The 23,693-nt window shown below is 43.6% G+C and overlaps 2 protein-coding genes across 8 annotated transcripts; both read right to left on the reverse strand.

The window, feature by feature from the left end:
* Window positions 1-1,898: 1,898 nt before the first annotated feature.
* LOC119268989 (protein SODIUM POTASSIUM ROOT DEFECTIVE 2-like) lies at window positions 1,899-4,368 on the reverse strand. The gene is made up of 3 exons (XM_037550720.1): window positions 3,957-4,368; window positions 3,785-3,860; window positions 1,899-2,232 (listed from the first exon to the last, which is right to left on the reverse strand). Exons 1-3 carry the CDS (start codon window positions 4,161-4,163, stop codon window positions 2,084-2,086), a joined length of 432 nt encoding a protein of 143 aa, XP_037406617.1. The 5' UTR covers window positions 4,164-4,368; the 3' UTR covers window positions 1,899-2,083.
* A 2,078-nt stretch (window positions 4,369-6,446) lies between these two features.
* On the reverse strand, window positions 6,447-13,846 carry LOC119268990 (protein MLN51 homolog). 7 transcript variants are annotated; one of them, XM_037550726.1, is made up of 14 exons: window positions 13,140-13,846; window positions 12,540-12,642; window positions 12,315-12,422; window positions 12,131-12,238; window positions 11,666-12,054; window positions 10,922-11,583; window positions 10,097-10,214; window positions 9,158-9,253; window positions 8,212-8,264; window positions 8,034-8,070; window positions 7,914-7,946; window positions 7,727-7,827; window positions 6,918-6,991; window positions 6,447-6,819 (listed from the first exon to the last, which is right to left on the reverse strand). In XM_037550726.1, the coding sequence occupies exons 1-11, from the start codon at window positions 13,664-13,666 to the stop codon at window positions 7,919-7,921; spliced, it is 2,229 nt and encodes a 742-aa protein (XP_037406623.1). In that variant the 5' UTR covers window positions 13,667-13,846; the 3' UTR covers window positions 6,447-6,819; window positions 6,918-6,991; window positions 7,727-7,827; window positions 7,914-7,918. The 7 variants fall into 7 exon arrangements, with proteins under 7 accessions (XP_037406623.1, XP_037406620.1, XP_037406622.1 ...); XM_037550723.1 differs by having other exon boundaries at window positions 6,913-6,991; XM_037550725.1 differs by lacking the exon at window positions 7,727-7,827.
* Window positions 13,847-23,693: the final 9,847 nt, after the last annotated feature.

The following is a 23,693-nucleotide window of genomic DNA, read 5'->3' on the forward strand; positions in this document are numbered from 1 at the left end:
TCTGTTTAGATTATTTCCAACAGGAAACATTTACTCCCAGAATTATTTGAGCATTTAAATTATTTTATAGCATTTAAATGCCCAAATTCAAATACTTATGATTTAATTCAATGACCTTCTGTTGACCTAAAAAATTGTGCACCAATTTTGCCAGAGGTTCTAACCTAAGACAAAGAGGGTGGACATTTTAGATGGTCATTTCAGGTTCATTGAAATTATTTTTAGTAAACCCTAGTTGATTTCAAAAGGGTGCTGGGGGTTCTGCCTTCCCCATTTCAAGTTTCTGATGAAAAGGAAATATGATGCACACTCTAATGCATGGACTAGCTAGGGTGTGACAGTATTTCAAATTTGTTCATGGTATATTAAGAAATTGTTCAACATATACTACAAAATGTTCATTGTGTATTTGAATTTGTTCAGCATTTTTTTTTACAAAATTTCTTACTTTCTAAAAAATTGTTCAATGTACATTACAAATGTTCAATGTGTATTCAGAATTTGTTCAACGTATATATTCATATTTTCATAAATTATTGGAAATAAAAACCAAGCAGAAAAAAACCATGACACCAGTTAAGTACTCCCTTTGTTCCTAAATATTTGTCTTTTTAGACATTTCAAATGGACTACCACATGCGGATGTATATAGACATATCTTAGAGTGTAGATTCACTCATTTTGCTTCGTATGTAGTCACTTATTAAAATCTCTGAAAAGATAAATATTTAGGAACGGAGGGAGTATATTTTTTGAGTAACGGATGTACAGTATCATTCACTACATTGTCTCTACATTGTGTTTTTTTCGTTAAACTGTAAATGGGCCGGCCAAGTTGGATTACCCTGTGCGAAGCCACAGCTCCTTGACGCACACGGGCGTTCAATAGGGACTCTCCCAACCGATCTAGCAACCGCTCTCTTTTTGTGTCGTGCAACGTTAAAACATCCTGCCTTCCTGCATGGCTTCGCTCCAAGCAACGTTCTTTTCTCCCAGCACAGCACACGGTCCAACCTTGGGTGCGAGCCGTACTACATTTTATTTCCCCCGGATCCGGATGCCCTTGCATTATACTTCTTGCATTAAATGATCTAAACGCTGTTATATTAGTTTACGGAGGGAGTTTACGGAGGGAGTACAATCCAAATCCAAGGGGACGCGTTACGTACAAGAGATGCCTACCGATGTTAAAAAAAACACCACCCATACGTACGTAATGGTCCAAAACAGAACCGCTAAAGCATGGTGCACGTGGATGGTTTTTACTCTCATGTAGTCTAGGTTAGCAAGGATGGCGTGGCGGCGACATCATTCTCGTGGTGGATCTGTGTCCTCGGGTTCCACCGTTGCGACGACGTTTACTCCAGCGTCGATGTGGAGTTTGGGAGGTAGTCCAGGAGCGGATGCAGATTGTAGTCTGCATCGACGACATCTGGAAGACGAAAACGTGTGCTGGGTTCGTGGTTCGTGGATGGCAGATATGGTTTCCTCCTTCGGCGTCTTAGTCGTGGTGGGGTGCCAGATCTGAAGTTCGATTGTGTGTTCGGAGTGTTGTCCCGGTCTGATTGGTTCAACGGCAAAGGCTTCACTCTTGGTGAGCCACCTTAGAGGTCCGCAAAGCTGCATTTCAACGATGGAGCCACGTCAAGCTCGGGTGAGGAGGTGATCCGTGATTCTTTTTTTCGGTGGCTGTTGTGGTGGTGCCGGAGACAGGTGATGGGCGTTGGTGTCAAGCTCAGAGATATTTTGCTATCTTTTCAGTTTTGTCATGTCGATTCTTACGTGACTTATACTTTGTTCTTTATGATATAAATGAGACACGTGTTATCATGCAAAAAAAAGCATGATGCATGTATGGATGGGCTGTTTTTCTTTTTTCTTTTGAGTAGATCAATCAATTAGACCCAAACCATCCTCTTTTTCCTTGATCTCCTAGTTACAATCTTCCAATAGTTTCTTCCTTGCCATGCTTGCGTGTGCTGCCACGTACGCGTGCCATGCGTGACAATCATGGCATATATATTTGGTTTTATCATCAGTGAAATGTGTCACACCCACCCTATCAGCTTATCATCATCATCGTCTATCTACTCGGAGCCGGGGACTTGGGGGCCACCAACAGCTCCGCAAACTTCATCACCTTGGAGACGCTCTGCAGCACCTCATAGGGCGTCACGTCCCCCGTCACCACCACCTTCTTGTTCTCCAAATCCACCTCAAACGACGACACACCTGGACACACAAGAACAGAAGCAAAATGTTAAAATGATCGCTCGTCCAGTACTCTGACTCGTAAATCAACATATTTTCACTGAACTGATATGATAATATCTATCGACGCAGATGCTCCGACAGTGAGCCGTACGGTGAAGGTGGTGGCAGCTCAATTATGAGCGCGGCAGCAGTAGCAGTAGTACTACCTCCGTCTCGGTGTATAAGTCATTCGCGTAGTTCTAGGTCATCGATTTAAGGAATTAAATATGTGTTATATGTCATGAAAAGTATATCACTAGATTTCTACACAGATGTAGTTTCTAAATATATATTTTTTGTCACATATAATACATATTTAGATAGTTAAATTGTTGACCTAAAACTACGTGAATGACTTATACACCGGGACGGAGGTAGTACCAAATCTTGGGCACCGACTGGCGGTGCCACCAAAAGTTTTTCCAGAAAAGGCAGGCAGCCCTGCACATGCGCAGAGTAGCAACATGTGCAGATGCGCCCAAGCATGCAGTATCATGCAGTACCGCAGCGCCGCAGCGGCCGCGCGAACGGAAGGAGCCCGATCCATGCTGCATGCATCGGCGCGCGGCCGAAACGACACCGGAGCCAACTCAGGCGCACAGGGCCGAACGGAGGTGGATCGACGCCCACCCGCGAGTCCACCGGCTGCGGCGAGTCGGTGACCTGTGTTTTATTCCGTAACATGCCACAACAGTACTGGCGTACTACTAACCTAAAAGCTTTCCGGAGCTCATGGCCGCGTGGCTGCGTTCACTGTTCGCCATTAGCCCGGCAACGCGTGCGGCAGAGCAGAGCAGAGTAGAAATTTGGGGTTTTCTTTCACTTGTTGTATTGAAATTTTGAAATGAATGACTGGAGGCGCACAGAGGTCAACCTGCCGCAGGGCATACATTTTTCTCTTCCTGCGTCTGACAGGCCGCGACTTATCTCTGCTGCAAATGCTTCTGGGCTTCTGAGACGTTGCGCTCCGCCCGCCCATGTGGTGGCTGGCTACGGCGCTACTCTACTTTGAAAAATTATCCGGTCTACAGATCCGCGCCACATTTCACAGTCGTTGATTACTTCGAGATCCTGGATATACTAATGCCCCGCCCCACTAATAAGAAATGGACGCTCTGCTTTTTTTTATCAAATGATACTAGCAGCAGTAAGAAATGCACACTTGGCTATGTCCGAATTATCAACACATTGAGAGGTGGTGTTGAAAGGGAAGATAAACTTAGAGTAAGACACGAGGCAGAGATCTGCTGTGTGCTGTGCAGGTTCGAAAGCAATTGCAGTGAGATAATCAAGGAAGGAAAAAAAAAACAAGCTGTCAAGTTGTCCCTCTGGCGAATAATTAGCAAAGCTTACGGACAGATCAGTTGTATAACTCTGCAATTCCTTTTTTGTTTGGAGTCAAATGATAGGAACTTTACGATAACAAGTACCCCAGCATGATTGTATGCTTTTAGCGCTATGCCCTATCAAAAGAATCTCAACACTGCCCCGAAAAGGGGATTTAAAGGTTCAGTTACTATTCGCCTCGTACCTTCCATCTTGGAGATGTGCTTCTGAACTTTCCTGGCGCATCCGTAGCAGTGCATGGACACCCTCAGCTCCACTGTCTGCATCCATAGTGAATATTAGCAGTGTCCACAGCATGTTGTGCAGAGGCGTCTTAGATAGAGAGATAGAACGGGCGTTAGTTAATTCTTGTTTACCTTTGGCTCCAGATGGAAGGCAAGAGTCTTAGCCCCACCGCCGAAGTCCTTGAGCTTGAGCAGCTCGTCCAGCTGCGCGCTCACCAGGGCCTTCCCCTCGTTCTCCTCGTCCTCGTCCTCCACCGCGTGCACGCAGACGCAGGCGTTGGCGCACACCGAGAGCGAGAAGCAGTCCAGCACCCTCTCCAGCCCTAGCTTCCTCCCCATCCTCTCCTCCCTCTATCTCTATCTCTATCTCTATCTCACCACGGCTTCTCTCCGAAGTCTCTGAGAAGTGAGGCTCTGAAGTGAAAAGCGCACTGCAAAGCGCAGAGGCCCTTTTAAGGCGACGAGGAAGAAGAGACAAGCTGGTGAGCGAGCAGACCTACCAAAGCAAAGCCAAGCGCTTGGAATGAGGCAAAGGGATGAGAATATATATGCATATAAGCAGCAGCGTCGGGCAGTATAAAAAAAGTGGGCTATATGTTAGCTCAAAAGTCTGAAGCAGCTCCCGATGTTGAAATTGAATACAATCATAGCTTTTGTTTCGGTGCAAGACAGAGTCATGAGCCGGTTTGACAAGGGGACAGACAAGCTGGCCAGCCCTCCATGTGACAATGTGCTTGCTTATTGGCGCTACCACTCGTGGAATCATGCGTTTTGGAACACACGCACATCGCGATGCCCATGTATGCGTACGTACATACACTACAAACTGAGCTGAAAGCATAACCATAGAATAGAAGGAGCCAATCATGCATCGTGCCAATGAGAGGCTGGATGGCCTTTCACGTACACACAGGTAACCGAAAGCCCTCCTTTTCGGAAGATCAAAAAGCATGTACAAGCAACTGAAAACAGGGAAAAGTTAGGTTAAACACGTCAGGGTTCACAGGCTGACACATACGTGTCTTTCACTTGTGCACATCGGCGATCAGTGTGTATAGTGTGTATAGTGTATGTTTGTAGCTTTCCCTTCGGTGGGTGGGGAATATATATGCGCTGCAACGTGAGCATATATACGTACATGCACAAGCAAGACCGCGACGATTATTACCATATAAAACCATATCCGCCTTGCCCTTGCGCCCAAGAGACACCACATTTTTAAACAAGGGCGCTCAAGGGTATAGAATAGGCTCTGGTCGCCTTAGTTGACGCATGCCACAGTGCATCTCTTCCTTGCAGACCACGACGACCTTTTAATTTTTTGGCCAATTGCCGCTATATCTATGCAAATTTGAAAAATCCTACGGCGTTCTTGCTCAGCTCGTTTGGTAAAATGCGGACTAATTCCAAGTGACTGCATCAACGCACTCCTCTGCGTGTTCATGAGAAAACGGATGTACTAGTACTAAGTATTCAAGCGTTCATCTTTTGCCGGCGGTACTAACTCGAGGGAGAAGAATCTCTCGGTGCCGCTACCATCTCGTGTTGTATGGCGCTGTCACCTTTCTACTTGCCGAAAGCTAGCATAATGCGCTCCAAGAGATGGATTGATTGATTGATTAATCCGTCATATCTGCAGATGGCTACGCGCAACATCTTAATCGCCTCCAGCTTTGATCCAGTGAGCGGAGAATCTAGTGGTGGGCCTCCGCGATTTACCTGCCTGCTCGGCGCGCGAATGTCTGTGTGTGCGCATCTATCTATCTGCAAGGCAGTGGCCCGACGGACAGGCATGGCAGGCGGGCCCGGCCAGCGCGGCATTATTGGCTCGCTGGGCTGGGGGCGCAGGTGAGGCCGTACGCTTGCCCGAGAGGGACGGGGTGTACCGTTTGCCCCTTGCCTCGTTCTGGATCGATGCCCGAATTATATGAAGCCAACACGATCTGTGACAAGTTTTCAGTACCTTCCGCCACTCTCCATGCCTGCCTGGGCCACCCTAGCCAGCACTCTAGGTGCCCGGTACTATCTGCTCACTGCGACATGAAACGTAGAGACGTTTCACCAGAAATGTTTGCTTTAGTTAAACCGAAACGATGTGCGATGATGAGCCGATGGTGTGAGAGTGATGTGTGTCTCGCGGACGGCCGAGAACCATACCACGTGTGCCCAAAACTTACCCGAGGAAACGAGACCGCAGAAAAAGCAGAGGAGCACCATAGTGTGTGGTTGGCTCTTTCTGTCAAGAGTGTCCATCCATCGTATGCACGGGAAAAGACATTGTTCTGTCGCTTCGGATAGTCATGCGGGCGGGCGGGCAACCAGGGATGAGCTGCGATCTAGGCTTGGTGGGTGTTCCGGATTCCCTGCCGGCATGTAAATGAACACCACTCCCGGCAGAGATAGCCAGATAGACTGCTGCTTGTGACCAACTCACAAGCTCAAGTGCGCACAGCCAGGGCCCATGTCCTAACCACGATCATGTTTTCATGTTTGGAGCCGAACTACTGAACTAGGATGAAGAGGACATGTCCTTCTGCCTTGCCCGTTTTCTGCAGAGGGAATCTATCTATGTGGGCCGTGCTTGCAACCAGATGTTCACCAGACACGAACAACTGATCCAAATCATCCAACGGACAGGAATCATATGGCTCTCCTCTCTGACTACAAGGCTGGGTTTAACTATGTCCTAGCAGCACATAAGAACAGAAGTATAAGCAGCATACAAAATAATCTACACCGAGTTCCGTCAAAAAGAGTACGAAGACATGGCTAACCACCAACTAGGAGTCAACATGCTACTACTAATAGTGAGAAGCGATATGGTTTGCGGTTGGTTAGAAGAAATATCAAACCAAGGCCATGCTGACAAAACGATCAAATCAACCGGAAATTACTACGGAGAGAAGAGCAGAGCAGAGGCAAAGTTACTCCTCTTGGCCAGGAGCAAGAGTTCACGGACCGGAACTGCCACCTTGGGATCATCATGCTGAGAGATCTGCCAAGGTCATAAGCAATCAATAGTGGCATGTCCATGAGGAAAAATGACAAACAAGAAAAAACATACTGGCATGTGGTTATAATGGAATACCAGACCCAGCAGAAGGAGCAGGCCAGTGCACAGGAGACGGGACTATAGCAAAAGGACTTGCTTACTTAAACAGTCCAACCTGCCAAGATTACATCGAGCAGCAACATTACACATTTACACCCACGAATCGTATAACCTAATTTAGACTTGTACATGCCACACACATGATTGAACAAACAATGAAAAATCACAATACATCTTAAGAGTATATAAAGGTTGCTCTCTGTTTCCTAGTGATTGCTGAACCCAAGGCAGTTCAAGAAGAATGAGATGCTAGCCAACTCATGGCAGAATTTTGCAACCAAATAGGTTGGTGGTTCCAATGAAACCAAAATAGAATATGAATATACAGTTGTACAAACAGCAAAGGGGAGAACTTCCTCCCATGGCAGTCAAAGTGCCAATTGCCTAGAAACAGTGAACACATCGTCCAAAGCCTATGTGTTACTCCCTCCGGTCCTTTTTAGTTCGCATATAAGATTTGACTGAAGTCAAGCCTCATAAAGTTTGACCAACTTTATAGAAAAAAGTACCAACATTCACAATCTGAAATCAATATCAATAGATGTGTCATGACTTAAAGTTTCATATTGTATAACTGTAGCATGGCATATGTTGATATTTTTTTTATATAAATACGGTCAAACTCTGTGAAGTTTGACTTCAGAGAATTCTAATATGCAGAGTAAAAAGGACCGGAGGGAGTACTATAACAAAACCTAGATTCACAAGTCAATGCAATTAAGTGCTGTCAATAACGAAGAGGGCAGCATCTTTTTCCAAGATCTACTCGGAAGCCGCAAAGTGGGCATACCTGGTGTATTTTGTTACAGTGACAAAGTGCTTCAGGAGGAAAAAACAAGGAGCTCAGGGCTTGGACTTAGAAAGTACTGAACTGTGCGCTATAATTGACAGCTGTAGCAATACAATGCAGAATGCGGTAGTTACTTCTGATACGGACTGAAAGCTGGTCCTGTGAGCTTTGGTTGTCACAAACTTACCATGTTCATGAAGCGAAGTTCATCTCTGAGTATCTGATAAATTATAAGCGATGTCAATACATATTACTTGGTGTTAACACGACGCAGAAACCTTATTTAATTCCCATGATCCGAGCTTACCTGAGAAGTTTGTTCTTGCGCTGGCCAAGCTCATGACCTACAACCTCCACCAAAAAGGTAAAGAGATAAAATATAAGTTGTACTTATAAAGTAAGATCTAGAGAATAATTACCATTTAAACATCAGTTAAGACTAAAAGAATACAGAATATGCAATGAGACTGAGTGGTTTCTTTCACCTGGTATTTCAGGGGAGTTCAACAAAACAGGAACTTCAGTAACACAATGGTGTCTGCAGGGAAAAAGAAGAAATTAACATAAAGCAATGGGTATTCATCCTTCTTGTACTGCACTGTAGTTCTTGTTTGTCTATGCAAGTTTCCCAAGTAAAACATGCGATCTGGCTTGAAATAGTCAGGCCGCTGGCAGGCACTCTACATGGATACAAAACCTCGAATCTGCAAAGAACTGGAATGAAGAAAAGAAATGCACACACCAAGATACAAGGTATAAAGTTACACAAATTCGTGTGTTGTACATTGATGCCTATAAAAGAATCAATGGAACAGGTGGTGAAACGCAAAAACCTCCAACATCCCATTTCCAATATCCATGAAGCCATATACTGACTTCCTCTTTTCGAAAAAATAAATTACCGACTTCCTACACAGAAACGTTTTCTACTATTTTATGACTTATACTGGAACTCCCAGGAAGGCAGCTAAAGCAAAAGTCCGACTCGCAGTGGGAACACGGTACAGAGAAAGGCTAGTTGAGAACCTTGTAATTGTCGAGGCCAGCCATTCAATTCAGTGTAACCAGAAAATTTGAGCTCCAGATTGTAAGAAGACATAGGAAAAACTAGCTCTGAGATTATGGTGTCCTAATAATCTGCATGCTGTAATTGTGATTACATTGAAGATAGCCAAAATCTTTAGCACCAACCTGACCAGAAAGTGTGCCAAAAAAAAAATACTGACCAGGAGTATACATACAACTGTAACTGTTATAGGTGATTATTTTTCAGAGTTCAGATGCTAAACTCTGACTGCAACTGATTTAACTACAACTGCAGTTAGGCAAATACCAGCTAGCTTTGTTGCAAAGTATATACATACACCTATAAGGTAAGAACATGATATCTGAAAGCGTGCAACATAAAGGACACCGAAGTTAGGATTTTACCTTGGGAATACTGATAGTTGGGGATAATGACTGCCAATATAAGAAGGATCATGTGTTGCCCCAAGAACCCCAGTAGCACCAGACAATGTTTGCAGCCTAATTTTCAGCAAATGAAGTCAAAGAGGGATCAAATGCCGGTTTAGATCAAAGAATAAGATAACACGATCCAACCATAGTAAAATGGATGTAACTAGAATTGCTGGCTACTGATTAAGAGCTCAAGCATATTACATGCTCTGATTAAGCATGTTCAACCAATCTTAACAGCGAATTCGAGGATCCTACAAAATGGAATCAGACTAATTTTGCCAGTAACTACCATGTGATCAACCAGTTCAGTACCATGATGTTCTTCCTAGGAACCCATGGTTGTCATATTCATCTATTCTGTGATAGCATATGACAGGAACGTACAGTATCCGTGGATACCATGCCCAACACAGACAGGCCTTCAGCACGCCATGGATAAGTATTGTCTGTATGTCCGATAATTTTTCTACAGGAAAAAAATCCATTTATGGCATGGCATGGACAAGTAGTGTAGGACTGTTGAGAGTTGAGACATAGGTTGGCCCAAATGACTCGTCTATGGCTTGTATCGCGTTTGGCAATATGCCTCGGCGTCCTTTTTTTCTTCTTCTTTTTGCCGATTTTATTGTATTTGAAATAATTCGGTTGTATTCATCCTTAGCTGGCGCAGAGGCTGGGGGTAATGAAGCTTCCATTTTCTAAAAAAAACAGCTTCGCCCAAATAATAGTACTAACAAGATAACAAGTTTCTGAACCCTGCAGAGTGCACCACAACTAATCAGAAATATCTGTGGTACTCATGAAGAAGTTAGCTAAATGGAGTTTGCAGCTTCAATATCAAGATACCAATCAGAAAAATGAAGCAATACTTCTTCCGAAAGATCTATATGAAAATTGAATCCCACATACCAAGTAATTTGATTAAGCTCAGAATTGTCACTGGGTTGATGAGCCAAAAGTCCTGGGAAAGCCATACCAGTGCATGGGATATCAGGTCCCCTAGGATGCTGCTCACCAAACTTCATAACTGCCGAGGAAATGGAGTTGAAAGTTAGGGTAGCAGAGAATGTGCAGGACCAGAGCCTCAAGCATGCACACATTTCAGAAGAAAAGGACAGGTACAATATATATGTTTTCTTATGTTCTCTTTTTACGTCTAAAATAAGACAAAATTTACGGAAAGTAAAATTACGGTGCATTAATGTTGAAACAGAGGGGGGTGAAGAATAACTATTCCTCGCCCAGGGTGACGAATAGTCAATCCCTATATATTAGCATAACACCAACCAAGAATTGGTATGAACCAGCAAGGCTACAACTCTGCAAATAAAATGATACCTAGACCTAATCCTTATTCTGGAATGACCACAGAGTAGTATTTCCTAAAGTTCTCTAGAAGCTAGGCTACGGTTGAAACTTGGCCCATACGCACTTCTGGATCTCCAAATCGTAAAGAAGGAACTATTTGAGTTATCAAATTCATGCTAGAATATTTAAAACCTGTTGAAATCAAATCTCGTTGCCATTTCCCCACTTTGTGAAGTGCATGACTGCATGAAAGTTTCTGTGCCAAGTCAGAACAAACCTTAAATGGTTGGGCTGCTCTACTTTTTTTACGGGGTGGCTGGACTGCTCTACTGGTTGCAATTTTATAATTAAATTCATATATGTCATGTATCCCAACTAACAATACATACCTTTTTTTTATTTTTGAGGGGAACTGACAATACATACCTGGCAATACTGCTGGAGTGCCAAGAGTAAGGTCCTTTGCTCCCGTAACATCAAGAGCATGACCACCACCACAAGGGAAAGAGCCACTCACTGCTTCTACCTTATCATTTTGCACTATTATAACAGACGGTGCTAAAGAATTGTTTGACCCAGGAGGGGGACTGGTCTCTGCATCTTCAGTTGAACTTATCAGTGTATTTTGTGGATGAGACTGAATTTTGCTGGCACTGGCAATGTTTTGATGGAATATCTGAGCAGAAAGTTTGTTCTTTGTGGGGACACCAATGTTCAAACCACTTCCTTGATCCCTGGATTCTGAATATTGGCTATTTGATGTTGATACAGTTGAATGAGAACCAAGGTTAGGCATGCCTTTTACCATACTAAGAGAACCAGCAGTATTTCCATGCTCACCAGAAGGAGCAAACGCCTTCAGTCCAAAACTGGGACGAGACTGAGGTTTCAGAGAACTATGTGCCATTCGAACGGAGGATGAGAAGAGCTTACTTAAAATGTCAGGTCGTGCTTTCCTTCTTTCTACAAAGGGGGGTTCTTGCTTCGACGAAAACTCTTGTTCATTCTGCAAACTTAAAGTTCGATGTGAGTTCTTTCCCACACCTATATCAGAACAGCCCTCCTCATTCTGTGATCTGGAATATGCCCTATGAAGGATAGGCAACAACATAGTTAATGCTAAATTCAGCTAGCAATCTCTAAGAAGTGGGGAATGGATTCACACTTTACCTATTGTTTTGCACTGAAGAGGTTTGCAAAGTATTCTTCCAGGTAGGTTGGTAGGGCCTTGATGGTTTCCCTCTGTTAACATTTGGTGCATTGTTGTAACCTTTAGCATTCACATAACAGATTCGAGATTCTGTCCGAGCATTATAAAAGTTCTGCTCATCATAGTACGAATGGGATTTTCCTGGAACACTTCTGTAGTTCTTGGCGCTGTAATAGGAAATGTTGGCCTCTTTTGGGAATCTATTGTAGTTGTTGGTACTCCCATACTTGTAGTCTGCTCTGTAATCATGATAATAGGATGCGGATTTGGTTCTTTCTAGAGAACCATGGTTAATGTCATGAGTTCTACCACCAGCCCATGCTCTAAAAGGACTTCTTGGCCTCCTTATCTAAACAAAGCAAAGAAAATCAACTAAGTCAGTAAGAACACTACATAATAGATAGGGGGAAAGGCGTGATACACACACTGTCATGTTGAACATAACGGGTATTGATCTCATCAGACTGATCGTGGTTAACGTCATGAGTTCTACCACCAGCCCATGCTCTAAAAGGACTTCTTGGCCTCCTTGTCTAAACAAAGCAAAGCAAATCAGCGAAGTCAGTAAGAACACTACATAATAGATAGGGGGGAAGGCGTGATACACACACTGTCATGTTTAACATAACGGGTATTGATCTCATCAAACCGATCATGGTTAACGTCATGAGTTCTACCACCAGCCCATGCTCTAAAAGGACTTCTTGGCCTCCTTGTCTAAACAAAGCAAACCAAATCAACAGAGTCAGTAAGAATACTACTCCCTCCGTAAACTAATATAGTTTACAGAGGGAGTAGTACATAATAGATAGGGGGGAAAGGCGTGATACACACACTGTCATGCTGAACACCATGGGTATTGATCTCATCAAACCGATCATGCAGCCATACGCTATCATCTTTAAAATTCCATAACTTTTGGCCACCGAAAAAGTCCCTGAATTAATAACATGGATATATCAGGCAGACACTATGGGCTAAAATTTGCAGTGAATACAGATGGAAAAAATTATAGAGAAGGGAGCCAACTTCAAACTCTACCAATCTCTAGAAGTTGTGCCAAGCAGTCAATGACAGTGAGTAACAAAATGCAGTTAGGTAGCAGTTTATCTGTTTAAGCTCTTACAACAAACAGCACTTGTACAAGTTCCATCTAGACAGTGTTACACGATGTTTCCTTTGAATGCCCGATCTTATCATACAATCTCCAACCGTGGAACAGTTGACTCACTCTAAGCATGTAGGTGCTCCTACCAAGGCACCCATTTTTCATGTGGGGGGCTTAAATTTGATCGACAATCCTTGCTGCAACTAAAATGCGATGCACATGCTTTCAGAGTTCAGACTAGCTTGTACAGTCAGAGAGGCATACTACAGAGCCTCGGGTGAATAACAGAAGAGGAAGCAACCAGTGAAAGACGGAAAGGCTCGAACCTCTGGCGCCCGCGGCCGCGGTTTTCCTTGTTCTGGAAGCGATCATCGTGCATGTAGAAGGCACCTGTTCTCGGCACGGCGTCGGGCTCGAACCCCTTGTTCTCCTTGTCATCTTCTTTCAGTTCGGCTCCAGTCTCAGCCTGGGCCTCCTCCTCCTCGTACCTCCCCTCGTCCTCCGGCGCCGCAGCCACCTCATCCGGCGCCACTTCCTCGGCCTCTCCACCACCCCCAGATCCTGCGTCGAACTCCTTGCGAACCTCCTCGCATTCCTCAGAACCCTCGTCTTCGCCGTACACCTCGGCCGCGCCCAGCTCGTCGGAGTCGGAATCGGAATCGGACCCGACCACCCTCGACGGCGGCGAGGAACCACTCCCCTCGCCTCCGCCGCCGCCGCCCTCGTCCTCCTCCTCGTCGTCGTCGCTCGCCGCCGCGCGACGCCTCAACGCCGGGAGGGGCGAGTCGTCGGCGTCGCTCACGTCCTCCTTCTCGTCCCCCTCCGCCGTCGCCGCCTTCTCCTCTTCAGCCATAGAGGCCGCCGCGCCAATTCGGGCGAGAATGCTAGGGTTTAAGCTAGGGTTTGAGGGAATCCGGAAGGTTCGAGAGGCTTCTCGACCTCGCGTGGAAAGCTGTTCTGTTTTTTGGCGGACTGGCTTGATTTGATCACCTTTTCTGATCGATCAGCTTCTCTGCCGTGAGGGGAAAGAGAAGAAGGGCATTCATTAGCTGGAGCCACTATGCAAAACCACTGGGAGGTCCAGCTAAAAAACAATTTAGGGATGTTGAGGCGCCGACAAGTGGGCCACAGTAATGAGATTTGTAGGTGGACCCTGTTGGCCCCACCTGTCATCACTCGTCCTTGTTTTAGTACTTCATACTTTTTACTCTGCATATTAGAATTCTCTGAAGTCAAACTTCACAAAATTTGACCGTATTTATATGAAAAAATGTCAACATCTGTCATGCTAAAGTTATATAATATGAAACTTTAACTCATGACATATCTAGTGGTATTGATTTCAGATTGTGAATGTTGGGACTTTTTTCTATAAAGTTGGTCAAACTTTATCGAGGCTTGACTTTAGTCAAATCTTATATGCGAACTAAAAGGTTGGTCAAACTTTACTAAAAAGGATCCATTGTGAATGTTGGCATTTTTTTCTATATGCGAACTAAAATATGCGAACTAATGACAGTACTAGAAGGGTATGCGTGCCTTGCCGCACCGTTTTCTCTAACCATTAGATAATGATGACGATACCATTCAAACAAAAATTCTTTGAATCGGACTCCATGAAGCCAATTCAAAATCCCAAATGACAGTGCAGGGAAGAATAGAGTTTGATATGTTTATCCATGTTGTCCTAATTGATTTCAATTCTTGAAACACCATCCTGATCCATTGCCTTATTCGTATTAGTGGATTACAGTGGAGTTTTTCTGCGTGTTCTATTTGCAAATTTGTGTCTTCCTGAAACATCCAAAAAATAACAAATAAGCAAGGTAAATTAAATTGCAATACTGAGGTGATGAATATGAGTCTTGCTAAACCATGAACTCTAGTTTGCCATGACCGAAATACTTTGAAATGTACAATTAAGTGTTGTTGAAAGTGAAGAAGGAAATGCAGAGTTTAGAGTAATATAATATATTTATTCAGCCAAATACATGCAAATTCCATATATCACAAAAATAGGTGCATTTTGTCCTACAACTAAAGTTTAGCATCATAAACACTGAAGGTTGAAACCTGCACAAAACACTTTTAGTAATAATACCACAAGTTACCGACTGAAGCTGCAAGTTGGGCTGCATTATTCACTGTAGATAGTTTATTTGCACAAGCAATGCTACAATCTAGTCAATACTTATGTAGTTGAAGTGTAACAATGAAAGAATCGAGAAGAGGTGTCTAGAGGGGGTGATTAGACTACTTGACCAAATAAAAATCTAGCATTTTCCCAATTTTAAGTCTTGGCAGATTTTAGCAACTTAGCACTAGTTAAGCAATCAACCTACACATGCAAGTCTAAGAGTATAGCAGCGGAATGTAAAACATTGCACATGAAGGTAAAGGGAGGAGTTTGGAGGGAGCAAACGCAATGTAGACACAGAGATTTTGGCGTGGTTTCGATAGGTGGTGCTATCGTACATCCACGTTGGTGGAGACTTCAACCCACGAAGGATAACGGTTGCGCGAGTCCACGGAGGGCTCCACCCACGAAGGGTCCACGAAGAAGCAACCTTGTCTATCCCACCATGGCCATCACCCACGAAGGACTTGCCTCACTAGGGTAGATCTTCACGAAGTAGGCGATCTCCTTGCCTGTACAAACTCCTTGGTTAAACTCCACAATTTTGACAGAGGCTCCCAAGTGACACCTAACCAATCTAGGAGACACCACTCTCCAAAAGGTAATAGACGGTGTGTTGATGATCAACTCCTTGCTCTTGTGCTTCAAATGACAGTCTCCCCAACACTCAACTTCTCTCTCACTAATTTGGATTTGGTGGAAAGAAGATTTGACTGGAAAGCAACTTGGAGAAGGCTAGAGATCAAGATTCATATGGTTGGAATGGAATATCTTGGTCTCAACACATGAGTAGGTGGTTCTCTCTTAGAAAATGAATGTTGGAAGTGTAGGCATGTTCTGATGGCTCTCCTCATGAATGAAGAGTGGGTGGAGGGGTATATATAGCCTCCACACAAAATCTAACCGTTACACACAAATCACCAAACTCGGTGGGACCGAATAATGAAACTCGGTCAGACCGATTTAGTTCAAAATGTGAACGTTAGGATTTTCGGTGGGACCGATATGATCAACTCGGTGGAGCCGATGTGCTAAGGTTAGGGTAAAACCTCATCTCGGTTTGACCGATTACACAAACTCGGTGAGACCGATTTTGGTAATAGGCAGAACAGAGAGTTGGTCAAGCAAACTCGTTGGGACCGATTGCTTATCTCGGTGGGATCGAAATAATTGCAACATGCAATAGAGAGTTTGCAAGCCCATCTCGGTGAGACCGAGATCCCATCGATGAGACCGAATTGATTTAGGGTTTCTGGTAGTGGCTATGTCAAGTGAACTCGGTGACGCCGGATAGAGTGTTTCGGTGGTGCCGAGTTTGGTTTTTGGTTTGGGACATATGTGGATATGAGAAAGTGGTTGAGGGATTTTGGAGCATATCACTAAGCACTTAGAGCAAGAAAGCCATTAAGCGACACCTCATCCTCTTTTAATAGTATTGGCTTTCCTAAGGACTCAATGTAATCTTGGATCATTAAACTGAAAATGTAGAGCCTTGAGCTTTTGAGCTTGAACCAATCCTTTGTCCTTAGCATCTTGAAGGGGTTCCACATCCTCTTGCCCGTGCCACTCCATCTGTTGAACTTATCTGAAATATACTAGATAAAAACATTAGTCCAATAAGAGATATGTTGACATTAATTACCAAAACCACCCAGGGAGCACTTGTGCTTTCAATCTCCCCCTTTTTGGTAATTGATGACAACATACATCAAAGCTTTAGATAGAGATATATAAAGAATAGCAGGTAAGGCTTTTTAAAGACATGTAACATGCATAGGCTCCCCCTACATGTATGCATCCATGAAACTATGGAATATGGGAGCATGTGAATGCATAATTATGATAGAGCAAGCAGTGAGTTACATGTATATTGGCTATATGCATCAGAGCAAATGATGTGGATATGGGAATTGTACCTTCATGTTCATGAGTCCTTCTTGTAAACAATATGTACATCAGTAAGAGATCATCATGCACATGGGTGAGATGCATATACTTACCTTGTGGTCTTAAGTTGGCTTAGAAAGAGATGAACCTGAGTAAACAAGGTTAGATAACACAGATATCTACTAACCAGAGCAAACCAAAGAGCCACAAGAGTACCAAGACTGAGATGACATGTAGAGAATGAGTACCAGGTACTCCCATTGGATATAGACATGTCCCCAAGGAAAAGATATGCAATGAATTCAAGATTTCTTTCCCTTAGATGTCTTTCTCCCCCTGAATCTTATGTTTGATAATGGGAGAATATAGGAACAGAAAATTAGAGCAAAACAAATAATAAACTGACATGTCTTTCCCCTTTAAAGACATGTGACTTCTCGAATACCAAGCATCCGGGGTCTCTCTCTCTCTCTCTCTGTTTGATATGATTAAGTACTCTCCCCCTTTGAAGCACTCTCCCCCTTTTTAAGGGAATAAGCTTTGATGTGAGCTCTCTCTCCCCCTTCGACATCAATTTGCAAGAAGGGATCTTCTGGATTGTGAGTCAAAATAGGTTTGGTCCTTGAGCCACAGAGCAAAGCAACTTATAAAGTGTGATGCTGGTAGAGAACAATCATCGAGTGGAGCTAGATCAATTATGCAGGATGCAAGTGGTAAATTGTCTTCTCAGAGTTGAAATCGGTTACACCAAGTTGTTTCCTTCGGTGGCACCGAATTGGTTCGGTTTGACCAAAAAGACAAACCGGTGTGTCCGAGTTCAACACAGAGAAAGAACAATTTTCATCTCAGCTCACTAGGCAAATAAGATCTCACAAAGATTTACAATGAATTGGATGATGTGAATGTAGAACAAAACAAAGAAAAAGACATCTAGATGAGGGGAAACAAATATGCAAGAGACAAATGCAAGAATACATAGAAATGAAGGAAATATGCCCTAGAGGTAATAATAAATTTGTCATTTATATTTCCTTATATCATGATAAATGTTTATTACTCATGCTATAATTGTATTAACCGGAAACTTAGTACATGTGTGAATACATAGACAAACAGAGTGTCCCTAGTTTGCCTCTAATAGACTAGCTCGTTAATCAAAGATGGTTAAGTTTCCTAGCCATAGACATGTGTTGTCATTTGATGAACGGGATCACATCATTAGAGAATGATGTGATGGACAAGACCCATCCGTTAGCTTAGCACTATGATCGTTTAGTTTATTACTATTGCTTTCTTCATGACTTATACATGTTCCTATGACTATGAGATTATGCAACTCCCGAATACCGGAGGAACACTTAGTGTGCTATCAAACGTCACAACGTAACTAGGTGACTATAAAGATGCTCTACAGGTGTCTCCTATGGTGTTTGTTGACTAGGCATAGATCGAGATTAGGATTTGTCACTCCGATTATTGGAGAGGTATCTCTAGGCCCTCTCGGTAATGCACATCACTATAAGCCTTGCAAGCAATGTGACTAATGAGTTAGTTGCGGGATAATGCATTACGGAACGAGTAAAGAGACTTGCCGGTAACGAGGTATGAGGATACCGGCGATCAAATCTCGGGCAAGTAACATACTGATGACAAAGGGAACAACGTATGTTGTTATGCGGTTTGACCGATAAAGATCTTCGTAGAATACGTAGGAGCCAATATGAGCATCCAGGTTCCGCTATTGGTTATTGACAGGAGATGTGTCTCGGTCATGTCTACATAGTTCTCGAACCCGTAAGGTCCGCACGCTTAACGTTCGATGATGATTTGTATTATGAGTTATGTGATTTGATGTACCGAAGGTTGTTCGGAGTCCCGGATGAGATCACGAACATGACGAGGAGTCTCAAAATGATCGAGACCTAAAGATCGATATATTGGAAGGCTATATTCGGACATCGGAAAGGTTCCGAGTGATTCGGGTATTTTTCGGAGTAACGGAGAGTTACGGGAATTCGTCGGAGGAAGTAGTGGGCCTTGATGGGCCATACGGGAAAGGAGAGAAGAGCCTCAAGGGGTGGCCGTCCCCCATGGGCTGGTCAGAATTGGACTAGGAGGGGGTGGCGCCCCCTCCCTTTCCTTCTCCCTCTCTCCCTCTCCTTCCTTCCCCCTCTCTTCCCTTGTTGGAAACCTACTAGGAATAGGATTCCTATTTCTAGTAGGAATCCTACTTGGGGCGCGCCCCATGAGGGCCGGCCGGCCTCCTCCTTGCTCCTTTATATACAGGCAGGGGGCACCCTAGAACACACAAGTTGATTGTTTAGCCGTGTGCGGTGCCCCCCTCCACAAATTTCCACCTCGGTCATATCGTTGTAGAGCTTAGGCGAAGCCCTGCGTCGGTAACTTCATCATCACCGTCATCATGCTGTCGTGCTGACGAAACTCTCCCTCGACCTCAGGTGGATGTAGAGTTCGTGGGACGTCACCGAGCTGAACGTGTGCAGATTGCGGAGGTGCCGTACCTTCGGTGCTAGGATCGGTCAGATCGTGAAGACGTACGACTACATCAACCGCGTTGTCATAACGCTTTCGCTTACGGTCTACAAGGGTACATAGACAACACTCTTCCCCTCTCGTTGCTATGCATCACCTAGATAGATCTTGCGTGTGCGTAGGAATTTTTTGAAATTACTGCATTCCCCAACAGTGGCATCCAAGCCAGGTCTATGCATAGATGTTATATGCGCGAGTAGAACACAAAGGAGTTGTGGACGTGGGTATATACATATTGCTTGCCGTCACTAGTTGATTCTTGATTCAGCGGTATTGTTGGATGAAGCGGCTCAGACCGACATTACGCAATACGCTTACGCGAGACTGGTTATACCTACGTGCTTCGCACACATGTGCCTGGTGGGTGTCAGTTTCTCCAACTTTAGTTGAATCGGATTCAATGAACAGGGTTCTTTCTGAAGATCAAAAAGCAATCACTATACCGCGTTGTGGTTTTTGATGCATAGGTAAGAACGGTTCTTGCTCAGCCCGTAGCAGCCACATAAAACTTGCAACAATAAAGTAGAGGACGTCTAACTTGTTTTTGTAGGGCATGCTGTGATGTGATATGGTCAAGGCATGGTGCTAAATTTTATTGTATGAGATGACCTTGTTTTGTAACAGAGTTATCAGCAACTAGCAGGAGCCATATGGTTGTTGCTTTATTGTATGAAATGCAATCGCCATGTAATTGCTTTACTTTATCACTAAGCGGTAGCGATAGTCATGAAAGCAATAGTTGGCGAGACGACGATGATGCTTCGATGGAGGTCAAGGTGTCAAGCCGGTGACAGTGGTGATCATGGCGGTGCTTTGGAGATGGAGATCAAAGGCACAAGGTGATGATGGCCATATCATATCACTTATATTGATTGCATGCGATGTTTATCCTTTATGCATCTTATTTTGCTTAGTTTGACAGTAGCATTATAAGATGATCTCTCACTAAATTTCAAGGTATAAGTGTTCTCCCTGAGTATGCACCGTTGCTACAGTTCGTCGTGCCAAGACACCACATGATGATCGTGTGTGATAAGATCTACGTTCACATACAACGGGTGCAAGCCAGTTTTGCACACGCAGAATACTCAGGTTAAACTTGACGAGCCTAGCATATGCAGATATGGCCTCGAAACATTGAGACCGAAAGGTCGAACATGAATCATATAGTAGATATGATCAACATAGTGATGTTCACCATTGAATTCATCACACGTGATGATCGGACATGGTTTAGTTGATATGGATCACGTGATCACTTAGATGATTAGAGGGATGTCTATCTAAGTGAGAGTTCTTAAGTAATATGATTAATTGAACTTAAATTTATCATGAACTTAGTCCTGATAGTATTTGCATATCTATGTTGTAGATCAATTGCTCGCGTATAGCTTCCCCGTTTTATTTATGATATGTTCCTAGAGAAAACTATGTTGAAAGATGTTAGTAGCAATGATGCGGACTAGCTCTGTGATCTAAGGATTATCCTCATTGCTGCATAGAATAATTATGTCCTTGATGCACCGCTAGTTGACGGACCTATTGCAGGAGCAGATGCAGACGTTATGAACGTTTGGCAAGCTCGATATGATGACTACTTGATAGTTTAGTGCACCATGCTTTACGGCTTAGAACCGGGACTTCAAAAACGTTTTGAACGCCATGGAGCATATAAGATGTTCCAAGAGCTGAAATTGGTATTTCAGACTCATGCCCGAGTCGAGAGGTATGAGGCCTCCGACAAGTACTTTGCCTACAAGATGGAGGAGAATAGCTCAGCTAGTGAGCATGTGCTCAGAATGTCTGAGTAATAGAGTCACTTGAATCAAGTGGGAGTTAATCTTCCAGATAAGATAGTGATTGACATAGTTCTCTAGTCACTATCACCAAGTTACTAGAACTTCGTGATGAACTATAATATCCAAGGGGTACCGGAAATGATTCCCAAGCTCTTCGCGATGCTGAAATTGGCGAAGGTAGAAATCAAGAAAAGCATCAAGCGTTGATGGTTGACAAGACCACTAGTTTCAAGTAAAATGGCAAGGGAAAGAAAGGGAACTTCAAGAAGAATGGCAAGAAAGTTGCCACTCCCGTGAAGAAGCCCAAAGCTAGACCTAAGCCTGAAACTGAGTGCTTCTACTGCAAAGAGAATGGTCACTAGAAGCGGAACTACCCCAAATACTTGGCGGATAAGAAGGATGGCAAAGTGAACAAAAGTATATTTGATATACATGTTATTGATGTGTACTTTACTAGTGTTCATAGTGACCCCAGGGTATTTGATACCAGTTCAGTTGCTAAGATTAGTAACTCGAAACAGGAGTTGCAAAATGAATAGAGACTAGTTAAGGGCAAGGTGACGATGTGTGTTGGAAATGATTCCAAGGTTGATAAGATCACCATCGCACACTCCTTTTACCTTCGGGATTAGTGTTGAACCTAAAATAAATGTTATTTGGTGTTTGTGTTGAGCATGAATATGATTGGATCATGTTTATTGCAATACGGTTATTCATCTAAGTCAAAGAATAATTATTGTTTTGTTTACATGAATAAAACCTTCTATGGTCATACACTTAATATAAATGGTTTATTGAATCTCGATCATAGTGATACACATATTCATAATATTGATGCCAAAAGATGCAAAGTTGATAATGATAGTGCAACATACTCGTGGCACTACCGTTTAGGTCATATTGGTGTAAAGCGCATGAAGAAACTCCATGCTGATGGATGTTTGGAATCACTTGATTATGAATCACTTGATGCTTGCGAACCATGCCTCATGGGCTAGATGACTAAGACTCCATTCTTCGGAACACTAGAGTGATACGTCCATTTTGCATCATGCTTTTATATTGATATTGCATTATGGGCTGTTATTACACATTATGTCACAATACTTATGCCTATTCTCTCTTATTTTACAAGGTTTACATGAAGAGGGAGAATGCTGACAGCTAGAATTCTGGGCTGGAAAAGGAGCATATATTAGAGGCCTATTCTGCACAACTCCAAAAGTCCTGAAACTTCAAGGGGGCACGTTTCAGAATATAAAAAAATATTGGGCAATAGAAGTACCAGAGGGGGCCACCCACCGTCCACGAGGGTGGGGGGCGCGCCCCCTGCCTCATGGGTCCCCTGGTGGCCCTCTGATGCCCATCTTTTGCTATATGGAGTCTTTCGTTGAGGAAAAATCATAAGCAAGCTCATAGGACGAAACTCCGCCGCCACGAGGCAGAACCAATCTAGGGCTCCGGCAGAGCTGTTCTGCCGGGGAAACTTCCCTCTGGGAGGGGGAAATCATCATCATCGTCATCACCAACGATCCTCTCGTCAGGAGGGGGTCAATCTCCATCAACATCTTCACCAGCACCATCTCATCTCAAACCCTAGTTCATCTCTTATATTCAATCTTTGTCCCAAAGCCTCAGATTGGTACCTATGGGTTGCTAGTAGTGTTGCTTACTCCTTGTAGTTGATGCTAGTTGGTTTACTTGGTGCAAGATCATATGTTCAGATCCATTATGCATATTAATACCCCTCTGATTATGAACATGAATATGCTTTGTGAGTAGTGATGTTTGTTCCTGAGGACACGGGAGAAGTCTTGCTATAAGTAGTCATGTGAATTTGGTATCCGTTCGATATTTTGATGAGATGTATGTTGTCTCTCCTCTAGTGGTGTCATGTGAACATCGACTACATGACACTTCACCATTGTTTGGGCCTAGAGGAAGGCATTGGGAAGTAATAAGTAGATGACGGGTTGCTAGAGTGACAGAAGCTTAAACCCTAGTTTATGTGTTGCTTCGTAAGGGGCTGATTTGGATCCATATATTTCATGCTATGGTCAGGTTTACCTTAATACTTCTGTTGTAGTTGAGGATGCTTGCAATAGGGGTTAATCATAAGTGGGATGCTTGTCCAAGGAAGGACAGTACCCAAGCACCAGTCCACCCACATATCAAATTATCAAAGTACCGAACGTGAATCATATGAACGTGATGAAAACTAGCTTGACGATGATTCCCATGTGTCCTCGGGAGCGCTTTCCTTTATATAAGAGTTTGTCCAGGCTTGTCCTTTGCTACAAAAAGGATTGGGCCATCTTGCTGCACCTTATTTACTTTTACTATTTGTTACCCATTACCAATTACCTTATCACAAAACTATCTGTTGCTGATAATTTCAGTGCTTGTAGAAAATACATTGCTGAAAACCACTTATCATTTCCTTCTGCTCCTCGTTGGGTTCGACACTCTTACTTATCGAAAAGGCTACGATAGATCCCCTACAC

This window comes from Triticum dicoccoides, chromosome 3A (genome assembly GCF_002162155.2).
Source record: "Triticum dicoccoides isolate Atlit2015 ecotype Zavitan chromosome 3A, WEW_v2.0, whole genome shotgun sequence".
NCBI lineage: Eukaryota > Viridiplantae > Streptophyta > Magnoliopsida > Poales > Poaceae > Triticum > Triticum dicoccoides.

What these genes read in the sequence shown, in the direction of transcription:
- LOC119268989 (XM_037550720.1), bottom strand. Translation starts at nt 4,163, where the DNA reads ATGGGGAGGAAGCTAGGGCTGGAGAGGGTGCTGGACTGCTTCTCGCTC. An exon ending in CCTTCCATCTGGAGCCAAAG is followed by an intron (nt 3,861 to 3,956) that starts GTAAACAAGAAT and finishes CTATGGATGCAG; the next exon opens with ACAGTGGAGCTGAGGGTGTC. An exon ending in GCACATCTCCAAGATGGAAG is followed by an intron (nt 2,233 to 3,784) that starts GTACGAGGCGAA and finishes TTGTGTGTCCAG; the next exon opens with GTGTGTCGTCGTTTGAGGTG.
- LOC119268990 (XM_037550721.1), bottom strand. Translation starts at nt 13,666, where the DNA reads ATGGCTGAAGAGGAGAAGGCGGCGACGGCGGAGGGGGACGAGAAGGAG. An exon ending in GTTATGTTAAACATGACAGT is followed by an intron (nt 12,239 to 12,314) that starts GTGTGTATCACG and finishes TGCTTTGTTTAG; the next exon opens with ACAAGGAGGCCAAGAAGTCC. An exon ending in GTTATGTTCAACATGACAGT is followed by an intron (nt 12,055 to 12,130) that starts GTGTGTATCACG and finishes TGCTTTGTTTAG; the next exon opens with ATAAGGAGGCCAAGAAGTCC.